At 41.1% G+C, this 25165-nt stretch overlaps 1 protein-coding gene across 1 annotated transcript in view; it reads left to right on the top strand.

The window, feature by feature from the left end:
* Positions 1–23554, top strand: part of LOC122795006 — a 650722-nt gene extending 627168 nt beyond the window's left edge. Inside the window, exon 3 of the mRNA XM_044063592.1 lies at positions 23358–23554. Within this exon, the coding sequence (XP_043919527.1) occupies positions 23358–23554 (197 nt within the window). The remainder of the gene's footprint in view (positions 1–23357) is intronic.
* Positions 23555–25165: the final 1611 nt, after the last annotated feature.

Here is a 25165-nt window from a genome sequence, read left to right as displayed (position 1 = left end):
TTGTCTGTACTCCTACATGGGCAGGTCCATGGCTAACCAATGCCGCATACCTAAAAAGGTTTGAGGGTAATACCATTTTGCCATCTGATGCCCTATACAACCCATCCTGTTGAGTGATACCATATTTTACCCAACAACATTTTTCCTTCTGTGTTGTCAATGTTTGCATTACTTTTAGTGTCTCTAAGTCTAAGAGGTGTCCGGGCTCTAAATCATTATCATGTAAAAGCAAATCATTTTCTTGAGCTGCCTTTTTTGCAGCCATATCAGCAAGGGCATTTCCCCTGGAGACAGGATCTTTTCTGTTGGTATGTGCGGAACATTTACATATCGCTATCTGAAGTGGTAGTTGCACTGCATCTAACAACTGTAAAATTAAATCTCTGTGATTTATTGGTTTGCCTGTTGCAGTAACCATTTCCCTATTCTTCCATTGTTGAGCGAAAACATGTAGAGTGGAGAAAGCATATTGACTATCTGTGTAAATTGTCACCTTTTTACCCTCCCCTAAGGTACAAGCTCGAGTCAAAGCCACCAACTCAGCTGCTTGTGCAGAATAAATGTTTGGCAATCTCTTTGCCTCCAAAACTTCAGTTTCTGTGGTGACAGCATACCCTACTAGTGTTTTTCCTACAGTGTCTTTCTTTGCTGATCTGTCTACAAACAAAATGAGATCAGAATGTACCAACGGAATATCCGTTAAATCTGGTCGGGGAAGTACTTTGTCATGAATGCTCTCTAAACAGACGTGTGGAGTACCTTCTTCTGGTGTCGGCAAAAGTGTCGCCGGATTAAGAGTAGTACATCTTTCTATGGTCATATGAGGCTGTGTCAGCAGCACTGTCATACATGACAAATGTCGACTAGGAGATAAAAAGGTTATCTTATCTTGCAAAAGTATAGTAGCTACTGAATGTGGAACCCACAATTGTAATGGGTGAAACAAAACTAATGATGCTGAGGCTTGTACTGCCATGGCGACTGCCACTACAGCTTGAACACAATGCGGCAATGCCCTTGCAACAGGATCTAATCTGGAGGAGTAGAAAGCTATCGGTCTCTGTTTATCCCCATGTACTTGTACCAGAACCGAAGTCATATATCCTCCCTTACAATCAACCATTTGTATAAACGGCTTAGAATAGTTCGGAAAACCCAAAACAGAGGATCCTGCTATCAATTGCTTAATTCTATTAAATGTCTGTATTGCCTTATTTGTCCACTGTATATCATTCTTAGCTGCCATGGGAGTGTCATAGATTAGTGCGGTCAATGGCCCTACTTCCTCAGCATAGTTAGGGATCCAACTTCTACAAAAATTAGTCACACCTAAAAAGGACATCATTGCCTGCTTAGTTGTGGGCATAGGTGCCTCAAGAATTGCTTGTTTTCTTTTGTTCTCCAATTGTCTACCTGCCTGCGAAATTAAATAACCCAAGTACGTTACTTGTGCTTTCCACAATTGTAATTTTTCTTTATTTACCTTATGTCCTTGCTCAGCTAAAAAACTAAGAAGGGCAAGGGTATCCCTTTTACAACTTTCCTGCGTCGGTGAGGCCAACAAAATATCATCTACATACAACAGAACCTGGCTCCCCTCTGGGGGGGGGGACAAACTGAGTTAAATTCGCAGCTATTTCTTGTGCGAATATTGTCGGACTCACAATAACCCTGTGGCAATCTGGTGTAGGTGTATCTTTTACCTTGATAAGTGAATGCAAACCAAAATCTACTTTCATTATGTAGTGGTATGGAGAAAAAAAGCATTGCTTATATCTATGACAGAAAAATATCTGTGCTGAGGTAGTAAATCATTAAGTAATGTATAGGGGTCAGGGACCACTGGTGCTCTTGGGATCACAGCTGAATTAACTGCTTGTAAATCCTGAACCAACCTCCATGACCCATTCGGTTTCTTTACAGGAAACAACGGAGTATTGCAGGGTGAATCTGGGCATTCAACAAGAATTCCTACCTGTTTTAGCTGCTCAATAACTGGCTTAATTCCTTCCTCTGCTTGTTTACTTAGCAGGTATTGGTGCTTACGAGGTCTAAAACCTGACTTTGGAGTTATACAAACTTCGCCTGCTGTTTTCATCAGTCCCACATCCCCTTTACCTTTTGACTATAAATCTACAGGTAAGGCACTTAACGCATCTTCCTCTTGAGTTAGGAGGATTTGTCATGCCATTTCTGTTTTGTCATCCCTGAAGTGCACACTTGGTTGTGCCCAAGTCACCCAATTTAATCTTTGTACCTGGATCTGTTGATCTTTCAACTGACTTTCGGACATTGTGTCCCAATTCATTACCTTTTTCGCCAAATCTACCAATGTGTCCCCACCGCTTTAGTAAGTGAAATATGTGGGCTATAACCTGAGCGATATAAAGAACTCATTTCCTTGGTCAAAGTACAGGTCACTACTGTATTACCTTGCGTATCCCAAAACATATCATTCAAAATTATCCTTGCACGTTTGTGCTTAAAGAATTCTTTTTCAAATTCTTTATCCGGTCCAGGGGCCTTTCTGTAGAACATTGTACAATGTAAGTGCGCCGCAACCTGCGGTGACCCACTCCTAGATTTACTTAAAGCTAGGTTGATCAAATCTGTATCAACCCTCCCCGGCCTGTTTGAAATCAAGTCCTGGCTATACCAGTAAAACAAGTCTTGTACTCCCTGTACCACCAAGCCATCCGCTAACCTTTTTGCCTCAATGCCTTTAGGTGTGGGAATTGCCGCTATTCCAAACAAATGCATCAAATCTCTTCCCAGCAAATTAACTGGACAAACTTTCGATATAATTACCCTACACCTAACAGTTTGGTTTGTTTGTGGATCTGTGAACAATAGAGGATGTGATGGTAGTTCCTTATAGAATTTCCCATTTGCCGCTTTCACAAGGACAAACTCATCTGTTTCGCAGTTCAGAGGCAGAACTGCTGGACCCAAAAGTGTACGCGATGCACCTGAATCACATAAAAACTCCACTTTCTGTCCCTCAACCAAAAACTCTATCATGGGTTTTTGATCTAGATGCATAGCAATACCCAAATTTGCCAGGTTTATGACTTCACAGTCACAATCCCACCCTTCCTTCTGAGTGTTCTGACATTCATCGCAGAGAGTGTCTGCCTCATCATCATCACAATCATTCTCACTTTCTTCTTCTCTACAATAATCACAATAATGAATTTGGCACCTTCCTTTACTATCATATAGTCATGCGGAGCCCTTGTTCGTAAGCTGTGGGGGGTGTTGCCACTCTTCACAGTCGGCAGTGAAGTGCCGACGTCTACCACATTTAAAACATTCTCCACGTTTTAACCTTCCATCATATTCCTCTGAATGTCCACCCGGTTCATTTACCGTGTCCCATTTCGGGCCCCCACGTTTTTTTACGCCACCACGGCGCCCTTCCCCCTTTGGTCCTGTACCAAGAATATACCACCATCATCCCCTACTGCTAACACTTGTACTTTCTTTTTCCTTTTTAAATTGAAATGTCGCTCAGCATGCCGTGCATATTCAAGCAAAGGTTGCAGTCTACATGTTTTATGATCTACCATATGCTTAGTTATAAAACTACTTATCGGAGCCTTACAACCCTTAAGAAAAGCATTTTTCAATTGCTGTTCATACGGACTATCATTGGTCTGATCCTGCAAAATCATCATTCCACAATGGTTATTGAACACTTCTATCTATCTTACAATATAGTGATCTACAGATTCATCATAATTTTGGATGCATTGATTTATTACTGTCCAATCTGCTCTTGGACGCCACTTATCAGAAATTCTCTTTAACAGATCAATGACTCGCGTGTCTAACACCCCAGAATTATGCTTTAATGTAGTGCCGTCATCTGCCTTACATGTCCAAGCACCACAAACTAAGTGCCAATCTGGACCCAGGATTTGTCGCACTACTTGTTCTACTTCCAAACCATTTAGATGATAACTTAAAAGCATACCAGCTATGTCCTCAGAAAACTTTTGGAAATTAACCTTGGGATGAGGAATACCATCTGTTGCTCATTTTATATCCTCTCTAGCCCGGGGACAATAAACTAAAATAGTTGGCTCTTTTCCAACATCCCCTGCTTGTGGGTTTGCAACTTGTATTAAGGGAAGAGCTTCTGAGTAGTCAGAAAGTTTAATGGCCCAACGTCCTTGCCCTGCTGGTCCTGACCTTAACTGCATAGGTTGGTCTACCTGTTGCAAAGCAACCTTGGGTACTACGGGAATTTGCGGGTAAATTGGAGGGGTTACAACATTTCCTTGAGCAGCCAATATCCCACCCTGCTGTACAGATCCCACATCTTCAGACTGATATTGAGGAGGTTCTGCCGGTACGGCAGCAGCAATTTCCCCATACGGTGGGGCAGTTGCCTGCCTTTGTACCGCACGAACTGTATGCTCATCCTCCTTATCTAAAAATAAAGCTACTTTTCCACTTGGCACCAGTGATCCCTTTTGATTTATTTTTTATTTTTACTGGCACTGTTTTTCTTTTATAGCTCATTTATTTTCTTCTTCTAACCATTTTTGTGCTTGGGGAAATCCCAATTGTCTTTGCTTTTTAGTTTTAGTTCCTGCATCTCTTTTCAAATCTCTAACCAATTTTGCACAGGCATTCTTATTCAGGGTACCATCAAAATCATATTTCAGCTTCCACTTTTTCAAAAATTTTACATTATTTTTGTTTAAACCTTTCATATACTTAGCATTAACATTTAAACAGACATCACTCTCACACTTGCAGCAACTTGAATCCATGTTTCCCCTAGATTTCTTATTTTAGGACTGTATCAAAGTTATTTTACAGGGCTTATTATAAAATAGGGCTATCTTAACGGGTGATCCTAACAAAATAATCTTAACAAGTAATCCTACCCACCCTTAACTAAAAATAAAACCCCTATCGACAAGATTAAATTAAATTAAAAGAAAATTTAGTTTTCATCCTACCTGTACCAGATGAGACTCCGTTTCCCCTTTTCATTCAGAAACCGTCCCTCAGATAGGGATCAGAGAGCGGCCGGCCTCCTCTCAATGACAAATCAGTCGGAGGGCTTTCAGTCGAGGGAATCTTAAGATGAGAAACCCTCACCTGCACAGGTTTTTCGGTCTCTCTGTCGGTCTAATCCGTATCTTCGTAGAGGTTTCCAGTCCGAAGGACCAAAATGTCAGAAGAAAAATTCAGACGAGTCACATCTGCCTCAGGTGATGAAAAACTTCTTTATTAGCAGCTAACCAGATTGCACATCATGTTGGCCAAGATGATCTCCTCCTCTGGTCAACTAGTTTACTGACATCAACTTTTATACTGCAAGCAAAACAACTTTTTGTTACATTTCTGACCGTTGACAGTTGGCTATGGAAAATTCCTGTGGTAAACATGTTTATCAAAAATTACCTCAAACCAACAGTTAGTGCAGAATGTTCAAGAAGTACAGAATGTTCAGTTCAACAATGGTAGCTCAAATTTTCCAGGACACACAGCCTGCTTCAGTAAATTAACTCTTACTCGGCCGTGCGTCCTTATCCCAGGCTTCACTAAGCTATAACCAAGTCTCTTTATTCTGAAAAGCAGAAAACAGTTATTATTCAGGTTCATAAGCAATGCTGCATTTTGTTCACAGATGAGGCCCATCTTTGATAGGCATATCCCAACAAATAACATGTTCACTTTGCAAGAAGAGGAAAAAGACAAATAACAGTATGTTTTAAAAACTTTTTCTCTTAACACAATATATTACTGAATTTATCAAAACTGTGTAAGCCACATTTTTACAAAATTTGTTGCATAATCGGGAACCATACAAATGTACTTCATCTCTGGCTAATTTATCCCTAGAAAGTAAAGCTATCATGGCCGGTGTTCCCTGAAAATAAACTATAGGGCTAATCCTTTAATGAAATGGAAATAGCTAACTTATTAATGAATACATTTCATAACATAATTTATATTTTTAGGAAGACTTTATCAACTTCGGAATGAGCTCTCTTGCGTACTCCTCCCTCTCATTGGGTGGGGGGTTCATGGTAAAAGGTTTGTATTACTTAAGCAGCATAGTTAGTGGTCGATTGTGTTAATAAAACTTTGAGTTTTAGCCTTCTAAAAATAGTCTCAGCATCAGCCGCATACTGTTACCATGGAAAAGTCATGAAGGTACTCTACATATATATTCGGCCAAATCAATGCTCATAAACTGGATTGCGAATATGTTTTCAACACTTCAAGTGATGCACACAGAGCTGCAGTCAGCCTTTAATAAGATGCTAACCTTATTTCATTTTCTCTGAATTGGCACTGATATTGCCCGTTTCCCCTGGCTAGGAAAAATGGCACTCAAAACGAGCAGTGTTAAAATGTATATTATTGAATTTATCAAAACTAAATGTCACATGTTTACAAAATTGAAATCTAGGCCATGTAAATCTCCTTTTGCTGCATGTGAATGTGACATTAGCATTTTGAATAAAAGCTAATATATCAAATAGCAGACTCTTGGAACAACAGTCTGTCAAAGATAATGAAGTTAAATCAGGCATATCTGCAATAATCTGAATGTATAAAATGGTCACTCAAAGCTTTGTTATGTCCTGAGGTTCAGTGATGACACATCTGCCCTTGGTTTTTATCATAGCAAGAAAACAATTTTCATGGCCTTCATATTGTGCAAATAAAGACCACACCCTAGTTTGGATATCGGTTACAAAGACAAACTTGTAATGCCAGTAAAGAGCTTCTAATTCAGAAATTGTTTTAACTCTATATTTCTTAAAAACTATAATTATTAGGTCAGGTGTCTTTTGATTAATGAAATGATATAACTTCTTTTTACATTTTGGTTCAACTTTCACATGCTCATGGAACCTTTAATTATTAATAGCATAACACTTTCTGTAATATGAAACTTCTTAGTTGCCTTAATATAAACAAAAGCTACTGTCTCTCTAAACCACCCAGCTTTCTCATCTAATGTGTCTGCTTTGCAAATCTTGTTGTGGGAAGTCTGTGGCATTCCTTGTAATGTTGAATACATGTACATCTGACCAAGTGGATTGTTGAATTTCAGAGATCGAGTGCCCTGGCATGATTACTCTTTTCAAGTAGTCCCCTGTAACGGGATTGTGCATCAGCTCACAACATGTTGCTGTAAGAGCTGACAAACAATTCACCAAATCTTAAGTTTCTAAAACTTTATTAACAATGATCAGTGCTGCTGACACAGGTGGAATGTTTATAATTAGATCACTGCTACGTTAGTCTAAACTATATGGGTCATATGCTGCACAGGATATGGCAGCAAGCCAGCATCCAAAGCGTTAAGGCACCTTCCATGTCCCCAGAACATCGATGGCTTGAACAAACAAGGGAGAAAATCAGTGGTTTGTGAGCAAAGCCCTTCTGGGCTTTCCTGCTGTAGAAACGTGCTCCTTATGCGGGCTTTCGAGGATCAGTAGTTCACTCGTGTCTCTCCACTGCTACGACATTCCCTTCTGGGAAAAAAAAAAACTCCTGCAGTTCTTTTTTTGGCAAGCACTGTAATTTTGTGAAATGGTGAAATTATTGCTTAATTATTGCTAGGTTTTGCATTATGGGTGACTGTCATGACACATTCCATCATCTGAGCTACTGTGCCATGCTATTTGTTCTAAGTGTAAACTTTTGTTTTTAAAAAGTTCACTTTACATTTTATTAATAATTTAATAAATTATTTTTGAGCCGCAGCTCTGTGGTTTGCACTCGTCCATGTGAATTTTTTGAGAAAATACTGTCTTTTTGGTATTTACATTTTACAGACTATTGCTGTGACTTCACTTACCATGCATATCTCTCAACCTCTTAGTGCAAGAAATCTGGACAAAGCTTGACAGAAAGGGGAGACAAAGGCCCAAAAATAGGGACATATTTTAAATATTGCTCTTATAAACTTATAAAGTTGATACAGTAACAGGGTTTGTTTTAACATACATTATCTGAAGGATTTGAAGTCTGAAACTCAAATGTATATCATTATTTAGTGACTTCAGTCCTCAGAACATCCCAGTGATTGGCCAGAAAACCAGAAATTTGATGAGGAGCACACCAAAAATATGAGCCAAAAATCTGGACATTCTATGAAAATCTGGACAGTTGAGAGGTATTAGCACCTCCACCCCCCACCCTGGCAACCGTTCAGTTCTTTCTCAAAATCTGGTTTTCCATTTCCACTTTGGCAAAAGATAAACTCAAACAAATGGATTCTGTCAGTTATCTGTCAGAGGTACAGATGTCAGTAGGGGTCCCTACTTCCTCTTTACGAGATTCTTGCTCATCCACTAGATCACTCTTCTTTAATCCACCCCCCCCCCCCACAAACACATCTTTCAGGATTTGCTAATTCAATGATTAATAGAACATGTCCTCCTTGCTCTTGCAAGGAAAGTTTTTTTTGTGGTTACAGTACACTTTAAGGAATGAAGCTGCACCTACCTTCACCAGGCTTATAATACCTATAATAACGTGAAACCATATGCCTATAAGGCATTAGAGAGATGTGTAAAACATAGTCAAGCATGTCATATCTAGAATCCACCATCCAAAGACAATGCAGTTGGCCTGTATAAGGCATCTTCATTCATATTTCCATAACCCTAAACTGCTTCTTACCAATGAAATGCTGGCTTCTCTCCGAATCCAGAAAAGAGGTGTTTTTGTCTCTTTCTCCAATGAATGACATAATGACACAATGCGTGCCCTCAAATAGGGCAAGGCTCCAAGCCTAGGCAATCTTGAAATTGAATTCTACAAAGACACCATTTTTTTTTTTTGCTTAAAATATCACCTAGTCCCACTGCTGGTGGTATGTTTGTGAAATGTAGCAACAATTCTAGTCAAATGTATTCATATCACCAAGTATCTGTATTAAATGTAGATTAGATCCAAATATGTCTATGGATAAGGAAGCTAAATACCTTGTTATCCTTTTTGGTACACAAAATATAAACATATTCATATCCATCAAACCCAGAAATAATAATGGGTGGGCTTTGTGTGTGAACTGCATTTCCTTTGGACTTGTGGAAAGAATTTGCCAACATGGTGACCATGTTTCTGAAAAGTGTTAGGGGATTATGGGTTTCCTGGCTATTTCTTCCCACAATATTTACTTCCCTCTACCCCTGTCAAGCAGGGTGACTGACATGATCCCCGGGGTGAATTTCCTAAATCCCATTCAATCGTCAGCGTTCCTTTTGAAGAGGGCCAAAGAGGCACTCTGCTTGACATGTATAGGCAGTCTATTCCAGAATCTGGGGAGTTTCTGGGTCAGGAACCTATCCCTCCAGCATGTTTAGTTCATTGTGATGACAAGGTTTAGATCCCTGGAGCATGTGGCTCTGAGGGATTGGGATTTCTTTAAGTGATGCATGTTCAACAGCTCAGGGTTTGACATAGCCTTGTATGTTAAGCAGAGATCGCCTCTGAGTAGACGATATGCCACAGAGTATAGTTGGAGTTTTTTAAGGCGGTCAGTGTAGGGCATCTGCTTTAGGCATGTGATTCTTTTAATGAGGTATTTCTGCGGCCTTTTCAGTTGTTGCAGATGTCTTGAGAGGTACATACCAAACGCGGCATTGTATTCTATAATGGTTCTAATGAGGGATGAGTACAGTGGGACAATGATCTCCTTTTTTCTGGATGAAAAGCCCTTAGTGATGAGGTGTGCCACATAGAAGGATTTCCTGATTGTTGTGGTGATGTGGTTATCAAAGGTGAGACCACTGTCCATCTCTGTCCCTAAGTTTCTTATCACACTTTCGGTGTTTAGTGTACTGCCACCTATATGGTACTTCATGGGTACATGTTTTTTCCCAAATTGGATAACTATACATTTTTTGGCATTGAGCTTGAGCCCATGGCTCTGGTACCAAGCATCTGTTTCTCATTTAGTACATTTAAATGGGTACATTCATTCCCATGGATAAATTATTCAGATATTTAGAGGTATACATCTCCATCTTTTATGAAGGCACAAGTGAACAAAATCATTCTGTTGCTTGACAAGGTTCTCTAGGATGCATTCAGCAGGAGTCACTGTCTCCATTATCATTTTGCGCCAAGCATTCACTGAAAAAACAAAACAAAGTTTCTCTTATTCTTCTGAAACTATAGTCCCCTTTTTAATAATGACTAGGCAGGTTATAAAGACCATGTGTAAGATTTATTTTCTCTATTTGAATTAAATAATAACCAAGAAAGACTAAACAATTTGATACCATCACAATTAGAACCACTAAGCACTTTGGCCCCAAACAACAAATACTGTATCAGCATTCAGAATTTCTGTTCTACTTTCCATGTTGTCCCACCCCTAGCTACATCTCTGGGCCATGAAATGCATGTATCTGATCCCCTAAGTACAAAGCCAGTGTTTCGGCTACTAAGTGGCTTGTCTTCATGATGTTTTAACAATTAGGTTTGGATTTTATTTGGGATATTTTGCAGTCACCTTAAAGTAATGGATCATAGGATCATAGGAAGTTACTAGGCTAATGTCCCTAGGCCCCTTACAAACCTAGCCAAGTTTTTACCCTTATTTCTATGATCAGCACCAACTGCCTTTGTCCAAGAGGGACAGAGGTGGAGCCCCCAGGGTGTATTTACGGTCAGCCATCCAATCATCCAGATTGTATTTGAAGAGGGCCAATGAGGTGCTCTGTTTGACATGAAGTGGGAGTCTGTTCCAAAGGTGCAGTAACCTCTGGGAGACAAATCTGTCCCTCCAGCAGGTTTTATTAATGTCACATACCAAGTTAAGGTCTTTAGAGCGAGTAACCCATGTACCATTTGACTTATGGACATGCAGCATTTACAATAATGCAAGGTCAGAGATTACCTTGTATGCAAGGCAGAGATCACCTTGGAGTAGTCTATATGAATCAGAATAAAGTGACAGTGATTTCAGACTATCCCCACAGAACAGTTGCTGAAGGCCTTGAATTTTCCTTGTGAGGAATATTTGTGGTTTCTCCAATTGCTGCAGGTGCTTAGACAGGTATATACCAAATGGGGCATTGTACTCAATTATTGGCCAGATGAGCGAATAGTACAGGGATGTTATAACTTATTTTTTTCTGGAGGCAATGCCCTTACTTATGAGAAGAGCAATATAGAATGACCTTCTTACTACTGTGGAGACATGGTGGTCAAAGGTAAGGTTGCTGTCAACCTGTGCACCCAGGTCTCTTGCCACTTAAGGTGTTTCTATTGATGTGGTAGTTAGCAGGAACATCATATTTACTGAATGGAAAGACAATACAGTTTTCGGTATTGAGTTTAAGGCCATGGCTTTAGCACCAATCATTTGTTTGTGTAAGACTCTATTGTAGGATGTTGACATCATTTGGAGATCCAATGACTGCTCCCAATTTGCAGTCATCATCAAACTTTGTCAGCCACAGAACTTTAGTTTTTGCTTGCACTTCAGAGAAATAGACTACAAACAGTAGAGGTCCCAGGACTGATTCCTGTGGAGCACCACTGGTTACAGGTCTGCTGTTGGAGGTGGATTCCCCTATTTTGATTATATGAGTTCTATCAGTGAGCCAGTTAGTGGCACATCTAATGATGTAAGGGTTGATGCCTAGTTGGGTGAGTTTGTCAATGATGTCTGAGTGGGAGATAGTGTCAAATGCCTTGGCTAAGTCCAGTTAGGCTGTATGCACAGATTTTCCCTTGACCAGGGCCTTTGTGACTGCCTCAAAGAAGTCCACCAGGTTTAACAGGCATAATTTTGCTTTGACAAACACAAACTGAGTAGGTTCAAATGTTTGGAGATTACCTTTATCTTTGTTCATAAGATCCATGATGGTTTGCTCCATGGTTTTGCCAATAAAGCATGTCAGGCTAATAGGTCTATAGTTACCAGGGTCAGTGGAAGCACCACCTTTATGCAAGAGAATAACTGTAGCTTTTTTCCATTTAGCTAGTATGAAGCCTGTGCTTAGACTATGACTGAAAAGAGTACCTAGTGATGTTGCTAATTCATGTGGAAGGTTGGAGCCCATGTAGGACGGAGCCTGGGATGTTATCAGGTCCCATACATGCTGTATTTATGGCCTTAGAGAGGGCAATTATGACCGGTTCTTTCAAGATACAAAGAAGGGTACAGGTGGTAGGGATGTCATGGGGTACATGTGGTGGGGACAGGGGAGTGAAGTTTTCATAGAACCTGTCGGCCGGCAAGTTAGCTATGTCCACAGGCTCAGTATATGTGGTATCATTAACTACCAGTTCTGCACAAATGTGGGCCCTTTCTTTTAGGATACACATGTAACTATAGAATGGCTTGTGGTCGTCCTTTGTTGAGGAATCTAATTTGGAATGGTGGTTTGCTTTGGAGGACTTCGGAACAAGTCTTATTTTCTTATTTGAGCTGAGGGGGGAGCGTTTCTAGTTTAGGAGGGTTTGCTCCCTCTTACTCTTAGACAGCAATTTCTGATAATGGCAGTTGTACACCAGGCAGGTTTGCTGTTCCTTGAGGTGCTTGTTTTGGTCCTATGAGGTAGGGCCGAGTCAGTGCAGTTATACTGGTGTTTGTATATAGCACTGGTGTAGGGTTCGGCATAGTTGCCAGTTCTTGGAGAAGTTTTTTAGTTTAGTTGCTGCTGGGGGGATTAGGTGTGATAGTTACTTCGAATGAGATCGATTTGTAGTCATATGTCACCAGGGAGGACCTCACAGTGGGGGTGCTACAGTGGTCTCTCATATTGGTGAGCACCAGACCCAGGATATTTGCCCCCCTTGTGAGGGTGTCAACCAACTGGTCCAGGGCATTGGCATTAACGAAGTTGAGGAACCTTTGGACAAGTGAGTTTGAACATGAGTAATTTACCTAGTCAATATATGGGTAGTTAAAGTTGCCCAAAACTAAGGTATTTAGATGTATCTTGATAGACTCAAGTAGATCCAAATAGGCAGAGTGGATGTCCCGATTCATGGGGGGGGGGGGTCCTGTAGCTGACAATGATTTGAATAGGTGTTCATAGGTTCATAGATGTATACTAGGCTAATAGAACTGGGGCCTTTGCAAGCCTAGCCATAGGATTAGCCTGGCATAGTGCCACCCGACCTTAGTTCCCAGTGTCTCTGTCGAGTAGAGCCACTGGTGTTATCCCAGGGGTGAATTTTCTGTTTCCCATCCACTCATCAGACGGTCAGCGAGCTGCTCTGCTTGACATGTATGACAAGTCTGTTCCATAGCATGAGCAGTCTCTGGGTTATGAACATGTCCCTCCAGCATGTTCTGTTAGTTGTGGTAATGAGGTTGAGGTCTCTGGAGCATGTGGTGCGGAGGGATTTCTTTAGATGTAGCATTTCTAACAGAGCTGGGTCAGACATGACTTTGTAAGTCAAGCAGAGATCACCTCTAAGTAGGTGATATGAGACAGAGAATAGCTGGAGTGTTTTTGAGTCTGTCCATATAGGACAAGTGTTTAAGGCCTAGGATCCTCTTTGTGAGGTACATTTGCAGCCTGTCCAGTTTTTGCAGATGTCTAGTGAGGTACATGCCATATGGGGTATTGTACTCAATGACTGGCCTAATGAAGGGAAGAGTAGAGGGAGACAATGACCTCTTTCTTCCTGAATGCAAAACCCTTAGTAATGAGATATGCCAAATAGAAGGACTTTCTGACCACAGTGGCAATGTGGTGATCAAAAGAGAGGTTGCTGTCAACCTGTGTTCCCAGATCTCTTATAAAGTGTTCTGTGTTCAGTGGACTACCATCAATGTGGTAATTCATGGGAACCGGGTTTTTCCCAAAGGGGATGACGACACATATTTTGTCATTGAGCTTAAGGCCATGGTTCTGACACCAGTCGTTGGCCACAGTGAGGCTATTCTGTAGGATGGCAACATCACTTGGGGAGTTAATAATAGCTCCCAACTTGCAATCGTCTGTGAACTTTGTCAGCCAGAGTTGTGTTGGCCTGGATTTCAGAGAAGTAGATGCCAAACAGGAGAGGACCCAGGACCAAAACCTGTGGTACTCCACTCGTGACTAATCGGCAGTCTGACTTGGAATCAGCTACTTTCACACTATGGGTTCTATCTGTGAGCCAGTTTGCAACCCACCTAGTGATATAGGAGTTGATGCCAAGCTTAGTGAGTTTTTGTATGATTCCTGAGTGGGGAATGGTATCAAAAGCCTTGGCCAGATCAAGGTAGGCTGTGCAAACCACCTTGCCTTCATCCACAGCTCTGGTGACTGACTCAAAGAAGTTGACCAAGTTGAGCAGGCATGATCTACCCTTCACAAAACCAAACCGTGTGGGATCCAGAGTTTGGAGATTCCCTATATCCTTGTTTATTAGGTCCATGATGATGCATTCCATACCTTTGCATATCAGACTCATCAGGCTAATGGGGCGATAATTCCCAGGGTCTGTAGTCACTCATCCTTTGTGGAGAGGGATAACTGTAGCAGTGCACCATTTGGCAGGGACAAAGCCTGAGGTGAGGCTGTGATTGAACAGAGCAGACAGGTGAGGTGCCAGTTCACTCTGTAGTTCATGTAGAACACAACTAGGGATATTGTCAGGTCCCATAGAAGCTGCATTCTTGGCCTTGGAAAGTGCTGTTTTAACCTGTATATCAGTAACACTGGGTGCTTGGCAATCTACTGGTATTGTGATTTGTCCTTTGGGGGGGTAAAGTTGGCACTGAATCTGTTGGCCAGTATACTGGCAATATCTGTTGGCTTGGTATAGGAGGTACCATTGTGCAGTAGCTCAAAGCAAATCTGGGTATTGCCGTGGAGATTCTTTACATAACTATAGAAGGCTATCGGAATTAATGAACTCCACAAAATGTTGGGCAAGTGTATTGGTACATGAATAGTTTACCCAGTTAATGGAGGGGTGGTTGAAGTCTCCTAACAAGAGAGTGTTAGGTTGGACCCTAATATTCTCCAGGGTGCTTAGAAACATGGAGTGTGAGTCTTGGGACATGGTTGGGGACTTATAGCAGGCTACAACCTGAATCACTGTCTTACCCAGTGTTAGCTTCACCTGAAGTATCTCTGATGCATTATGTTGGGCTACCAGCCTGGAGGTGTGTGCATCCTTTATGAATATAAAGACACCACCACCTTTGGAGCTTTGGTCTAAGTTCTGGAGCCAAAAGGTGTGGAATGAGTTATAGCCTGGTAGTGCAGGGGTGCTTTTTGTTGCTTTGAACCAGGTCTTTGTTACAGCACAAATATTGATGTTCTCCATTTTAAGGAGTGCCTCGAGCAAGTGCATTTTGAGATTTAGACTTCTAGCATTGAGCAACATGACCATCAGATTGCATTTGTTTGCAGCTGTTACTGTGGTAATTTGGTCTTTGGAACACCACCTAAAAAGATGCTATCAGGGTGGCAAGAGCCTTGGCCAGTATCCGAAAGCCCAGGGGTGGCAGATGCAGGCCATCTCTGGCAAATCATCAAGGTCTGTCAATCATGTCATGCGAGGCAGACCAATACTGGATCCCCTTAGAATGACACCAGGAACTTAGCCATTTGTTGAAATCAGTCATTTTCTCCTTATACTGTGGTATCATTCTGGTTGATGGGAGGATGCTGCTCAGGGCTAGGGTCATACCCACCTGGGCTCCATAATCTGACAGCTCCTCCATGTCTCTTTTCATGTAGTCCAGGGAAGTACGTCTCAGGTTATTCACACCCACATGTACAATGACAGAGACATATTTGTACCTGTTGTTCCGTGACCAGAGTGCATGCATTATGTGTCGGATCCTGGCACCTGACAGGCAGCTGACTGCTACTTTCTCCTTATTCAACCTAGTGAGTGGGACATCAGTGTGCCTCACTATCGAGTCACCTATGACTAGTGTGTTGTGGATGCTGTTTTGCCTTAGGGGCATTGGTTGAGTCGCACACTGTTTAGGAGAGTTATGTGTCTCATGATTAGTGTGTGTTGTGGTGGTCGAGTGCTTTTCTGCCTTGGAGGGCTCTGCTGCTTGGGTAGATTTGTATTGAGAGCCTCCACGAAGGTGGATGTGTGGTTTCTGTTTTTATGTGCAGGCAGTGCTGGTGTGTGCTCCAGAGGGCTATGTGTTCCATGTGGTGTGGTGCAAGTGCTGACTTTCTATTGACCAGCTATTCTGGTCTTGGCTGGAGAGTGCATGGCTTCCAATTTGGATATATAAGTGCATCTCTCGCAAGTCTGAGTGTTGGAAGGTAAGAGGAGAGGGTTGTCAGTGTACATGAGGCAGTTGCTACATTGCCTCAGGATGCCCAAGTTCACCAGGTTAATAGGAGAAAGCACAGGCACTGACCTTTAGACATGCCTTGTGGGGTGGGCATTGATAATAAGTACTAGATCTGTTTCCTTGTAGAACGTTTAGTGCTGGTAGCACTTGTGTGCTACAGTAATTGCTACAATTAGTCTGGTAAAGTACTAGTATAAGTGCAGGAGAGGAGAGAACTAGTAGATCTAAGGGAAAAATTGGAGAGCAGGCTCTGACACCACTCAGAAGCTTGCAAACAGTCCTGGATACAGCAAGTCTGTATCTGGACTAGACTAGTTACAGGAAAGGCTGGAAATAACAGCAAACAGGGGCTTTTAAACTGGAATGTTGAGAGAGATGGAAAAACTGCCCAAACAGCCAATAAACTACAATTTCTGGGCCAGGAACCACTCTTCTCGTGGTAGATAGGCTACCTAGTGCTTACCACTCCCACTGATAAGCTAGAAGGCTTTCCTCCAACACAGAAAGTCTTGGGGCCTGCCAACAGTGAATTGTACTTGAAAGGTCTCCAGTGAGTCAATCAGGAAGTGTATTTATCTTTAATGAATATTGATACACACCACCTTCTTTAGTTTTCATGCCTTCAATTTGAGGTCTGAACATGTAGCAAGAGGTGTAGCCTAGTATGGCTGGGGTGTTCTCCACAGCCTTGAACCACGTCTACATGATTACACAAATGTCTGCATCTTCCAAAGTCAGCAACCAGCAAAGAAGGGAAGTAATAGCAGTGAACCAACTGTGAAGACACAAAAATGTATCCCAAAAAACTTCAGGCTGAGGAAACGTCAACTAATAAAACTGTAAAGATTTATTCAACAAAGCATAGCAAAGCTTTCAGGCATAGCCCTTCCTCAGTGCAACTCGAATAAGCCATTAACGGCATTACTAAAAATTCATGTGACTCAACCCCTCCAATCATAAAACTACAACAGTTAAATAAATAGTTAACCACAGCTTACTCTCATTTACAGAAATACATACAAATAAGATTTCATATCTATAAAAAGTAAAACATAAAATGATAGAATGTTATAAAAAGCATCTTAATTATTTATATTGCATCTGTTTCTTCACTAAAATTTGCTTTATACTAAGAGTTGTGTTAACCCCTGGGTATTTATCAGCTTCTAACATTAGAATTGAATTATATTCCCTAACTTCTAATGTATTATTCAAGTTTCGCCCTTTGAGGCCTTTACTAATGATATCAATAACCATGAACTTAAAGTCATGACTAGGACCTCATTCAGATACGTGAGTAGCTAAAGCATTTGTTAAAATGTTTCTTCATATGTCTGATCGATGTTCAATAATTCGATCTTTTAACCATCTATTACATTTACTTACATAAAAAGCTACACACTTTGTGCAGGTCGCAAGATACACAATATCTGTGGTATTGCATGTTGCTTAGCAGCAAAATGTATATTCTCTCATTGATTTTGAATGAATAAACTTACTTTCACCAGCAAAAATATGTTTACAACACCAATCATGAAGGGATTCACATCTAGATCAGGGGAGGTCATCGTGCCTCTTTACTCATCCCTCATCAGGCTCATAATTGAGTACAATGCCCCTTTTGGGATGTACCTTACCAGACACCTGCAGCAACTGGAAAGACCCCAAAAGTATCTCACCAAGAGGATCAAAGGGCTCAAACAGATGCCATATGCTGCCCGGTTAAAGAAACTCCAGCTCTACTCAATGGCATACCACCTGTTCAGAGGCGATCTGTGCCTGACGTATAAAGCCATGTCCAACCCGGAATGAATGGACATGCTGCACCTCAGAAAATCCAAATCCCATCGAGCTACGTGCTCGAGAGACTTGAACCTCAGCACTGAAATAAATAGGACATGCTGGAGGGACAGATTCATAACCCAGAGGCTCCCTTCACTCTGGAATAAAATCCCAGTTCAGGTTAGGCAGAGTCCCTCATTGACTCTCTTCAAGAGGAATCTTGATGAGTGGATGGGAGATCATAGGTTTACCCCGGGTATCACTTCTGTGTCACTGTTAGACAGAGGCACAGTATACTAACCTCGAAAAAGGGCATAGCAAAATTAATTTAAAATGGGTGGCGAAAGCCAAACACACTCTGGCTAGGCTTATAAATGCCCTAGGGCAGATAGCCTAGTATGAACCTATGAACCTATGAACCTACAGTTATAACATGGGAAGGTGTCTTACTTTCTCGACTCTTGTTCTCTCCTAATGTAACCCTGTCTCATATCTCTATAACATAACCTCTGCTTAAGGTTACTACAATTTCTATAAGCAAATATTGGTCTATTATCAATAAAATGCTCAAGTTCAGGCATGGCTTTCAAGATATGCCAAATTTTTACTTTATATAATTTTACAATAATATTTTTGGCTTTAGCAGTTGTAACATTATATATTGCAGTGATGAAGGGCTATGCCTGAAAGCTTTTCTGTGTTTTGTTGAATACATTTTCCAAGGTAAGGACAGCTTCCAGTGAGTGCAGTTTCATGTTGAGACTCATAGCTGTTTTGAGATAGAGTTTTTACACTGGGAATTTTGTCCTTGAGATGCTGTCTAGAAAAGGCACTATGGGGGTTGCAAAACCCTTAGCCAATAGCCGAAATCTCAGGGGTGGCAGATCAAGACCATCTCTGGCAAAGCATTGACGTCTGTCTATCATTTCATCCCAGGCTGACAGATAGTGAATCCCCTTAGAATGACACCAGAACTAAGCCAATTATTCAAGTCAATCATTTTCTCTTTGTATTTAAGCATCAATAAATATTCTCCTTTGTACTGAGTGACCTGTTCACCTAAATCAAAGTACAAAGGGAACAAGAAACTATCAGTGCAGATAGACATCTCCCTCAAAAAGACATCCTGCTATTTCTGCAAGTGATGTTTATTGGAAACTTTCAACAAAGGGAACTAGAAGCTGGCAATATCAATAAGTCATGCTCAAGAAAATACATTACCTGTTTTACAATATGATGAATGCATGTGAGAGGTGCAGGTTTATCAACTGGCATGATTATTTATAAAACATCCTTAGACTGTGTTCCCACTGTCAAAGACAAAGGGACATGTACATCTTGAATATGTACTAACAAATAATTATCCCATATATCAAGATAATGGGAAGCAGAATGCATTATTTTTAACTGATAAAAAGAAAGATACACTAAAGTTTTAAATACGTGGCATTCACAAAGCCAGTATATTACTGTGCTGCTGTGCATTTGTGGCTGTCAGACCACACTGGACCGCAGGCTCAAGCACTGACAGCACAGATAGGGCTCCTCAGCTAGTACAAGGCCCTAGACAAGAGACTTGTGCTAGATCCAGTTCTGTTCATGGCTAGTGCCAGTCAAAGCATATTTTTTTGACACAGAGCAGTAAATATGTATAGGATAGCCATGCATTAATGAAATGGTGAGGTCATCCTTCCTGGGAAGGCCTAGCCCTTTTTCTGGACAACTGCAAGGAAGTATGAAAATATTGTGTACTTCAGGCATTATTGTGTGTTGATTTTGTACTTCAGGCATTATTGTGTGTTGATTTTGTACTTCACGCATTATTGTGTGTTGATTTTGTACTTCAGGCATTGTTGTGTGTTGATTTTGTACTTCAGGCATTATTGTGTGTTGATTTTGTACTTCAGGCATTATTGTGTGTTGATTTTGTGCTTCAGACATTATTGTGTGTTGATTTTGTACTTCAGGCATTATTTTGTGTTGATTTTGTACTTCAGGCATAATTGTGTGTTGATTTTGTGCTTCAGGCATTATTGTGTGTTGATTTTGTACTTCAGGCATTATTGTGTGTTGATTTTGTGCTTCAGGCATTATTGTGTGTTGATTTTGTGCTTCAGGCATTATTGTGTGTTGATTTTGTACTTCAGGCATTATTAGGTTCATAGGTTCATAGGTTCATACTAGGCTATCTGCCCTAGGGCATTTATAAGCCTAGCCAGAGTGTGTGTGGCTTTCACCACCCCTTAGGATGAGAATACTATACCCATTAGTTTGCTGTGCCTCTGTCCAGCAGTGACACAGAGATGATTCCCGGGGTAAACCTACGATCTCCCATCCACTCGTCAAGATTTCTCTTGAACAGAGTCAGTGAGGGGCTCTGCCTCACATGGACTGGGATTCTGTTCCATAGTGTAGGGAGTCTCTGGGTGATGAATCTGTCCCTCCAGCACGTCCTATTTATATCCGTGTTGAGGTTTAAGTCTCTTGCTCTCGTGGCTCTGGTGGATTTGGATTTTTTGAGGTGGAGCATTTCCATTAATTCCGGGTTGGACATGGCTTTGTATGTCAGGCACAGATCACCTCTGAGCAGACGGTATGCGACTGAATAGAGCTGGAGTTTCTTCAGTCGGGCATCGTATGACATATGTTTGAGCCCCTTTATCCTTTTGGTGAGGAACTTTTGGGGTCTTTCCAACTGCTGCAGGTGTCGGGTAAGGTACATTCCGAATGGGGCGTTGTACTCAATCATTGGTCTGATAAGTGAAGAGTACAGGGGTACAATGACCTCTCCTGATCTGGATGTGAATCCCTTCATGATCAGGTGGGCAATGTAGAAGGTCTTCCTAACCACTTTGGCAATGTGAGTGTCAAAAGCGAGGTTACTGTCAACTTGGGTCCCCAGGTCCCTGATAACTTCTTCCATGTTTAATGGATTACCACCTATGTGGTAATTAGGGGTTACCTTGTTTTTCCCAAAGGGTATGACTATACATTTTTGGCATTTAGCTTAAGGCCATGGCTCTGGCACCAGTTATCCATTTCTATGAGACCTCTCTGGAGGATGTCTGTGTCTGATGGAGTGTCAATTATGGTGCCCAGTTTGCAGTCATCTGCAAATTTTGTCAGCCACAATCCCCCTATGTTTGCCTGCACTTCAGAAAAATAAATGCCGAACAAGAGGGGGCCCAGGACTGAGCCCTGTGGGACACCACTCGTGACCGGCTTAGAGTCTGACATGGCACCAGCAACTCTAACCCTGTGTGTTCTGTCCTTGAGCCAGTTTGCAACCCATCTTGTGACATATGGGTTTACATCTAAGCTGGTGAGCTTTTCTGTGATGCCCGAGTGGGGTATTGTGTCGAACGCTTTTGCTAGGTCAAGGTAGGCTGTGTGAACTGCCTTACCCTCATCAATGGCCTTAGTGACTGTTTCAAAAAAGTTGACCAAGTTCAAGAGGCAGGATCTGCCCTTGACAAAGCCAAATTGGGTAGGATCCAGTGTCTGTAGGTCCCCAATGTCTTTATTTATGAGTTCCATTATGATCCTCTCCATAGCTTTGCAGACAAGGCTCGTCAAGCTTATGGGGCGGTAATTTCCAGGGTCCGTAGAAGCACCGCCTTTGTGGAGTGGGACCACAGTTGCCGTCGCCATTCTTTGGGCACGTATCCTGTAGTAAGGCTAAGATTAAACAGCAGCCTTATGTGTGGGTTTAGTTCCTCATTGAGTTCGTGTAGCACACATCCGGGGACACCGTCCGGTCCCATTGATGCTGTGTTTTTGCTTTAGAGAGAGCAGCTCTCACCTGGGCATCTGAGATGTTTGGGAGGCTAGACTCTGGTGGGATAGATATTTCTCCTTTTGGGGAGGGAGGGAGAAATTTGCACTGAACCTGTCTGCCAGTATGTTGGCAATGTCTGTGGGTTTAGTGATTTTGTATCATTTTGGACTAATTCTGAGCATATCTGGGAGTTTCCACCCAGGTTTCTAACATAGCTAAAGAAGGCCTTATGATTGTCTTTTGTGTCATTAGCGATTTTTCTCTCAAAGTTGGCCTTGGATGATTTTATGAGTGATCGTAGTTTTTTGCTAGTATTGATCAGAGATGCCTTCCCTTTTAGGGATTTTGCTCTGTCATGTAGTAGCTTTCTCCTCTTGTTGTAGAGTTTGTTTATGGCTGGGGTCCACCAGACCGGGCGCCTGCCTTTGGTGGAAAGGGTCTTGTGTTGATTTTGTGCTTTAGGCATTATTGTGTGTTGATTTTGTACTTCAGGCATTATTGTGTGTTGATTTTGTGCTTCAGACATTATTGTGTGTTGATTTTGTACTTCAGGCTTTATTTTGTGTTGATTTTGTACTTCAGGCATTATTGTGTGTTGATTTTGTGCTTCAGGCATTATTGTGTGTTGATTTTGTACTTCAGGCATTATTGTGTGTTGATTTTGTGCTTCAGGCATTATTGTGTGTTGATTTTGTACTTCCGGCATTATTGTGTGTTGATTTTGTGTAGAGTTAGGTTAAACTCAGGATAAAAGTGTATGCATGTACCTGATTACAAATTAGTAGTAGAAAATAAAATACTAAGCCAAATCTTCATCATATCCTTTTGTGTTGAGAAGAAGTCTGTGTCAGTATAGTACAGCTTACACTTTGTCATATAGGGAAGTTCAAAGCATGCTTATGTCTGGTGGTGGTCAGTGACAGTTCTGTGGCTTGGGAATGGCTCTGTTTTACTAAGTCTGAGAACCTAGATGTGGCCCTTTTCAGTATCAATAAGGAAAAGATCTGATGCAGTTCAGGAATACAATATATGGATTATTAAATGCAATAAATCCTTGGAAACTGCTTGGTGTTAAGTTACCCATGACATCTAGTTGTCTTTAAGGTTGTTAATGAGGTAGTTTGTCTTTTTTCAAACAGATGAACTATATGGAAATTCAGGTTTAAGTAAATATGTCTGTATATCGCAATTTTAAAGGTAGGGTCCTAAAAAGAAGAATTGCATAGACCTAATGTAGCCCTAAGGCCGAAGTCATTTGCAACTATTATCTATAACATTCATATAAAGCACATAAATACTAAGCATTTCTACCTGTTTTGTTCAATTATCTTTTTAAAAAGCTTTTAAAAGTATATGTTTAAAGTGAAATGAAAGAAAACGACAGTTTATCCAACTCATCAGTTTAAACTCATTTCAAATTTTGCACATACAAAAAGCAGAAGGCAGAATCAATACAGCAACAATTAACCATAGAGACAGACTTCTAGTATTACCTTCATAAACTGTTTACCTTTTGTCCCCTAACAGGTGGGCCAGACTCCTCAGATTCAGAGTCCTCTGATGACGCCAGAACTGGAGGCAATAAAAGTACACAAAAATCATTTCTAATGGGCCTAACAAGAGATTCCTTTGACCCACATGGCAATAGAGAGAAGAAATTTGAAGATCCAAAAGGAACAGGGCCTTTCTTTTACATCGGAGGTGGCAATGGAGCTGCAATGTAAGTACCTGCATTTTCATTTTTTTTATGTTTGATACATAAGCCAGGAAAGTGAATCCATCTCAGGTGTCACATAATTCACTTGGTATTTAAAGGAACCATTGAAACCTCTTCATCCAAATGTGCATACCATCCATAATAGCTTTAAGGGATATTTGCAAACTGTAACACAGGAACAAAAGTGATATATGCCTAACATGACAAAGATTGTAATAATACACTTCTCTGGATGGTGTTGTTTTAATTCACTGTTATGAGCAAAAAAAAAAAATGATAAAAATCTGACCTCTAGTCAGTAAGGTGTCATTATAAAAATGATTCTAATTAATTTGCCTGCAGAGCAAGATACTGAAACAAGTGGTGCATGTAACATTGTACATGGCATTTATTTTTATAGGTATTTATACTGTTTTATGTAGGCCAGAATGTGTACTCAATATGTAGTGGTTAATAAATCCATTTCTGAAGGAATGTACTGTTACTCTTAGTACAGTTACTAAAAGTACTGAGTAGATAATCTCTGACTGCTGAATGAATCAGTGGCTGAGACATTAATCAACAGAACAAAAAATAAGTGTAAAATAATGTTGGAAGATGTGGTCACCAAACTGCAAAGTTCACTTAAACCCATTTATTGAGTGCTTTAATCCTATAATAGAATTTTCATCAGAATAAAATAGTTCATAGGTTCATAGGTAGGTACTAGGCTGTTGGCCCTGGGGCCTATGTAAGGGGTCTAAATTAGAACATTGAAGTTTCAAAACTTCAAATGTTCTAATATCGACCCCTATTCAGCGAAAGCTGAAAATATCGAAGCAACTGAAAAACAAATTTTTTCCTAGGGAAAGAATTTTTTTGTCTGTTTCTGTTGCTTCGGTATTTTCAGCGCTGTGGTGGAAAGTTACGGGTGGGGTTCAGGTAAGTGTGTGATTGAGTGCGGGTTAGGTTAGTTAGGGTTAGGGTGCGGGTTAGGTATGTGTGCGATTGTGTGGACATGAGGTTTAGGGCGGGTTAGGTGAGGTAGGGTTAGGGCGCGGGTTAGGTATGCGTGCGATTGTGTGGACGTGAGGGTTACGGCGGGTTAGGTGAGTTAGGGTTAGGGTGCGGGTCAGGTATGTATGCGATTGTGTGGACGTGAGGGTTAGGGTGGGGTAGGTGAGTTAGGGTTAGGGCGCAGGTGAGGTGAGTGTGCGATAGTGATGGACCTTAGGGTTTGGGTTAAGGTAAGTGGATAGTTAGTGGTGTGTGTATAGTTTAGTGTAGGGTTAGGTGTAAGATTTTAGGTGCATGTGTGTGGATTGCTGTTTGTTTGGTGTGCTTGTGTTGTGTGTATGTGTTTTGGAACAGCAAATTTTTTTCCCTAGGAAAAAATTCTCTGTTCTGTATGTTTGATCTTTTCAGCTTTCGCTGAATAGGGGTCAATATTAGAACATTCGAAGTTTTGAAATTTCGATGTTCTAATATAGACCCTATGTAAGCCTAGCCAAAAAGGTTCCCTGGCTTTTGCCACACAAGAAAATTATTTTCTTGTGCCCCTGTCAGGCAGTGCCACAGAAGTGATCCCCAGTGTGAATTTTCTATTTCCCATCCAGTCGTCAAAATTTTTCTTATAGAG

The sequence above is a fragment of the Protopterus annectens genome, chromosome 2.part1 (genome assembly GCF_019279795.1).
Source record: "Protopterus annectens isolate FY-2018-M chromosome 2.part1, PAN1.0, whole genome shotgun sequence".
Taxonomy (NCBI): Eukaryota; Metazoa; Chordata; order Ceratodontiformes; family Protopteridae; genus Protopterus; species Protopterus annectens.
Note: the sequence above shows the minus strand (reverse complement) of the source record. Positions and strands in the feature narration are given on the sequence as shown.